This window comes from Acanthisitta chloris, unplaced genomic scaffold, assembly GCF_000695815.1.
Source record: "Acanthisitta chloris isolate BGI_N310 unplaced genomic scaffold, ASM69581v1 scaffold36042, whole genome shotgun sequence".
In the NCBI taxonomy this organism is placed as follows: domain Eukaryota; kingdom Metazoa; phylum Chordata; class Aves; order Passeriformes; family Acanthisittidae; genus Acanthisitta; species Acanthisitta chloris.
The window spans coordinates 542-5,947 of NW_008661643.1; the positions used below are offsets into that span (position 1 = coordinate 542).

A 5,406-nucleotide genomic window follows, 5' to 3' on the forward strand; every position below is an offset into this window, starting at 1 on the left:
GAGCTGCAGATTGTGCTGCAGCAGAGGTTGGGGCACTGCCAGGGACTCAAATGCCTCTGTGCTCACAGGTGAAACGAGTTGGCCCATCCTCAGCCTTTCTCCTGTCCCTTTCCCAGGTCCAGATATGCCATATGGATGCAGAATCCCCTAGCACATCCTAATTTTGGCCATTTTTGACCCTTCCTGCCTCCTGCAGAGGTTTATTTCTAGCCCCTCTGTGTTGCTTTGCTCTGCCTAGAGATGAATTGATTCCAGGATTCGGAGCTAATCGGATACATCAAAGCATCTTGGAGCAATTTGTTAAGTAAATATAAAAGAAACTTGGCCTAAGCAAATATGGGAAGGAGGGAAGGGACTCGTGGGGGTGATGAAAGGCTCCAAAGAAGCTTCAGAGGCTTGGAAATGAAGGGGGGGGAAATATATTAAAAGCTAAATGGTGAGTGCCAGGAGTTTCAAAGCTTCCATCAGTTCAGATGTGCATTCCCAGCCTTTCATCCCAGGCCCCTGTGGGAAGGAGACACATAGCCATCTCCAGGTGGAATTGAGATAGGAGATGTAGGGGAAAATGGCTTTAACCCTGACCCTGGGGAGATGCTGTCTGCTGGGCTGGTGGGACTTGAAGCAGAGTTGGACTGGGAATACATCTAGGGATGCTTTTCCAAGCTTTGCAGGTGGAGTCTGAGCCTAGCAAAGCCATGGCACTGGGAATACACCTAGGGATGCTTTTCCAAGCTTTGCAAGTGGAGTCTGAGCCTAGCAAAGCCATGGTGGAAGCCAGTCCAGGCAAGGCAAGTGCATTATTGATGGAGCAGATAATTGCAGGCTTCCCACTGGCTCTTTGATGAAAAATTGATGGCATGGGATGAGGCAGTGAGGGGATCCATCGACTTACACTGGCTGCTTTGTTCCCTAACAAACTCTAGAGTGGAGGCAGATGTGGGATGCCACAGCAGGCAGGAGGCAGGAGAGCCTCTGTGGGTACCCTGGGAGGGAGACAGGATGGGACAGAGCATCCCGTGCCTTAAAACATTCTACATTCAGCCTTGGAATGGAAATGGGATTTGATCAGCGAATTATCCAGTGAGTTCTTCCCAAGCCAAACCCCAAGGCAGAGCTGGAGCCTGGTGTCAACCACATCTCCGAGATGTGGGGCCTGGGAAGTTAACTGAGTGTTTGAAACATCAGAGGAGCGTGCTGGGAGGGGAGAGGGTTTCCATGCATGGAAATGAGGTGCTGTCACCACCAGAACCACCTGGCAGTGCTGGGACATGGTGGTGGCCACCACCAGGTCACATCCTTGGGTCTGTGCTGCTGGGTGCAGGAGATAAGGCAGGAGATAAGGAGATAAGATCCCCAAACCGGGGATGGGATGGGATGAGAGCAACAAGGGGCTGGGGTCTCCATGGGCTTTGATGGCTTTGGAAGAGGCAATGATGCTGAAGGGAAGGAGATGTGGCTGTGCAGAGCATGTGTCTGTACCTGGAATTCACCCAGCCAAGTGCAGACAGGGGATTTTAGGCTTTGAGCTACTCCAGGGAGGAGTTGCTAAGAGAAGAGTTGTGTTGTAGCAACAGCTGCTGCTGAATCAGGAGCTCTGTGCCACCCAGATCCCTTTGCCAGCAGAAAGGGCCTGGGAAAAGCAGCTTTTCCTCATGCTACAGCCCCCTGGCATCACTGTAAGTCCCTCAGCTGCAGCTTGGGTGGTGGCACAGGGATGGGAGGTTTGCCCAGGGGTGGTTTGTTTGGGGCTGGCAGAGCCTGGCAACTCACTGTGGGCAGGGCTGGCTGCGGGCACAGGGTGCTGGGGGGACCAGGACACCCCAGGAGCAGGGATGGTCCTCTACTACAGACCCTTCTCCTCCACTGTGAGTCTGGACATGGTGGGTGGGGTTGGGAACATCATCTGGTGTCACCTAGAGGTCCCTGTTACAGGCACAGCAAGGGTGCATGGCTCAATGACCATTGCTCATGGAGATGCCTCCACATCTTAGGTGCAGTGGTGGCACTTGGGGACATGATTTAGTGCTGGACTTGGCAGTGCTGAGGGAATGGAGTTGATGGTCTTAAAGGTCTTTTCTGACCTAAATGATTCCATGATTCAAAGCCAGGGATTTCTAAGTGTTCTCATCCTCAGGAGAAGGTTTTCTGACCCTCTGACCACACCATGTTGTATCCAAGCCTCAAAATGGAATGGGAAGAGGTATTTTGGGCAGGGCTGGATCCTGATCCCAAAGAAACAATGGCAAGGGTGTTTTGCTCCAGAGGAAAGCCTGGAGAGCTGCTCCTGCTTGTGGGGAAGGGACTGAAGGAGCTTGCTGCTCCTCTTGGAGGGCTTTCCCCAGTTGCTCCTTATCCTCACCCTCCTCTCTGATGTCTCCTGCCAGCTCCACCAAGATGATGTGTCCCTCCCTGCAGCTGATGCCGTGGCCAGTATCCTGCCTGGAAAGCAGCTATTCCCACATGGAAAACAGAAGTACCTCTTTGGACACTTTGGTTTTGGCTCCTTCTCATCCTCCTTGGGGTGGTTTCCTCCTCCCTCCATTCTGCCCCTGTTTTTTCAAGAAGATTCTCCTCCTGCCCCATCACTGCTCATCTTCCTCTTCATCTCCTCCAGACTCCAACCCTTCCTGTACCCCCATGCCCAGCACTTCCTTGCCCCTCATCCCTCCAAACAGGCTCCTATTCCCTGTGGAGGGCTCATTGGCCAAGGCTTTGCTGGTGTTTCACACTGTCCTCCCACACTTGGCTCCACAGGTCCCAGGAGATCACTGGAGACCACCAGGAACCAGTGAGTACAGGGAGATGGGAGGAGTGGAAGCACTGGTTGCAGTGGGGGGAGACAACAGTGTCCCCAAGGCAGGTCCTTGGCTCCCACGGGGACCAAAGCCAGTGAGTGAAGGTGTAGGGAGGAGGGGACAGCCCTTGAGTTTGGCTGGAGTGACTTTTATCTTGGGAATGAACCAAATCCTGGATTAAACAGCTCTGGACAGATCGAGAGGAAGGAGCAAAGCCTCTGGCTGCACCTGCCCCTCCTTCCTCCCCTCCCCAAGGCTGAGTGATGCTGCTGCACCCCCTCCCTGTGTCCCAGCCCCACCATGGGCCGCTGGCCAAGGCCATACCCAAGGCTGGGAGCCAGGGGCCAGAGGAGCTGGAGGCACGTGACTCCCTCTGACCAAGGTCCCTGCTGCCAGGGTCCTCTCTGCAGCCCAGCCTGGCAGGGAAGGATTCAAGAGGGTCATCCTGACAAGACACAAATCCTCAGGGAATTATTTCCCCCCCAGCAGCACCTGGTAATGTGCTTCCCATCCACACAGGTGCCAAGAAACTCCAGGTTCATCTGTTTAAAACATCCATTCTTCTATTATTTCTCACCCCATCCCTTCTTTTAAAGACCTGCAGAGCCCCAAAAGGTTCAGAGCTTGGGGATGACTCCCAGCTCCAACAGTGCTCCACCCCACATCCTTGGGAGATTCCCCCAAAGGGGTGGTAGGAAGAGATGGGGAAATAGAGGAAGGGTCTGTTGGGTGGAGGGAGGTATAGGTGGACGGAGAGGAGAAGGTTAGGAGGGGCAGGGGAGAAGGATGGATGGATGGATGGATGGATGGATGGATGGATGGATGGATGGCGAAGAGAAGAAGGATGAGTGGCTGGAGAAGGATGGATGATGAAGAGAAGGATGGATGGATGGATGGATGGATAGATGGATAAGATAAAAGAAGGATACATGAATGCATGGATGGATGGGTAAGATAAAAGAAGGAAACATGAATGCATGGATGGATGGGTAAGAGAAGGATGGATGGTAGCAAGAAAAGAGGAAGTTCTGGATGTTTCTTAGCACCCCATGGTGTGTCTGACTCTCAAGCTGACCTCACCCAGCTGATCCCTCAGAGCTGGGCACAGCCCTGTGGCCGCAGGGTGCCAGCAGCTCTGCTCTGGGCTGGCAGGGGACCAGCAGCTACCGCCTGGCACTGCAGAGGATGGCAGGAGACCTGGTGTCCCTGCGGAGACACGTCACCAGCCTGGAGGTGGAGAACGGCCACCTGCGGCACAGCCTGGGCTCGCAGAGGGAGCTGGGCCAGGAGCTGCTCGACGATGCCCACACGGATGTCATGACCCGGGAGGAGCTCCTGGACAGGCTTGGTGTGTGATGGGGAAGGGGGAGGTGGTCCCAGTGGAAGGGACTGTGGTGTTGTGTCCCCTGGCTGGGTGATGAGGATGTGGCATGGGTCTTGCAGCCACCCTCAAGCACAAGCTGGTGGTCAGCACGGAGGAGATGAGGAGGCTGAAGGATCGTGTCCAGAAGCTGCAGAATGAGCTGATCAGGGTATGGATGTGGGCAGGGGCTGCCTAGGGAATGGAACAGGGCTGGAGGGCAGCAGGGAGAGCATCACAGCCCCCCCAAAGCCAAGCAACTGCCTGAGAGCCACAAGACCTCACCATGAGGCTCTCTCAAGTGATGCCCCACAGCTTGAGGCTCAGCACAGAGTTCCCTGGAGGCTTTTCCCCTTCCTTCTTCCCAGAAAAATGACCGGGAGAAGGAGCTGGTGCTGCTCCAGAGAGTCCACAGGCAGCAGCAAGTTGTGCTGAGGAGATGCCAGAAGAAGGTGGCTAAGGCAAAAGTCTTAGAGGAGACAGTGCGGCAGCAGGAGAAGGTGAGTCAGGGGGCACACAGGGTTGGGATGAGGAGGCCAGACTGGGGGGCAGGAGGCTCAATGGAGCAGATGGGTCCCTTTGGCCAGTCCCACTCCTCCATGAGATGGTCACCATAGCCTGGCATTGGGCTGGTGACACAGGGACAGCTCTGCTCTCTACCCCAGGTGATCGAGGTGATGGAGCAGAGCGGGTGCGAGAAGCTCACTGGAGTGGGCAGGAGCATGGAGAAACCAGCAGGTGTGTGCCAGAGGGGACAGGGACCCTCAGGGGGTCCCATATCCAGCTGTTGGGCTCCCTGAGATGGTCCACAGTGAGGATCCATCAGTCCTGAGCCCCCCAGCACCCATCCCTGGGCATGGGCCTGGCAAGGACTTGGTCCTAACACTCTCCTCTGAATGGGGACACTGGAGTGGGCAGGAGCATGGAGAAACCAGCAGGTGTGTGCCAGAGGGGACAGGGACCCTCAGGGGGTCCCATATCCAGCTGTTGGGCTCCCTGAGATGGTCCACAGTGAGGATCCATCAGTCCTGAGCCCCCCAGCACCCATCCCTGGGCATGGGCCTGGCAAGGACTTGGTCCTAACACTCTCCTCTGAATGGGGAGGGGTGCAGGACACGTCCCAGTGTCCCCCCCACCCCATTCCACAGGTGACTCCCTCCCAGGGGAGGTGTACACTGCGCTGCTGGCTGAGAACCTCAGGCTGAGGGAGGAGCTGGCCAGGATCCCCCACCCTGCACCCCCCATCACCCC

At 55.8% G+C, this 5,406-nt stretch overlaps 1 protein-coding gene across 1 annotated transcript; it reads left to right on the forward strand.

Moving 5' to 3' along the window:
- Window positions 1-3,947: 3,947 nt before the first annotated feature.
- Window positions 3,948-5,389, forward strand: CCDC33 (coiled-coil domain containing 33; the record flags this gene model as incomplete). The annotated part of the gene is made up of 5 exons (XM_009070306.1): window positions 3,948-4,143; window positions 4,239-4,327; window positions 4,524-4,655; window positions 4,821-4,893; window positions 5,304-5,389. Coding segments are annotated over 5 exons (576 nt in total), but the record flags the coding sequence as incomplete, so codon positions are not given.
- Window positions 5,390-5,406: the final 17 nt, after the last annotated feature.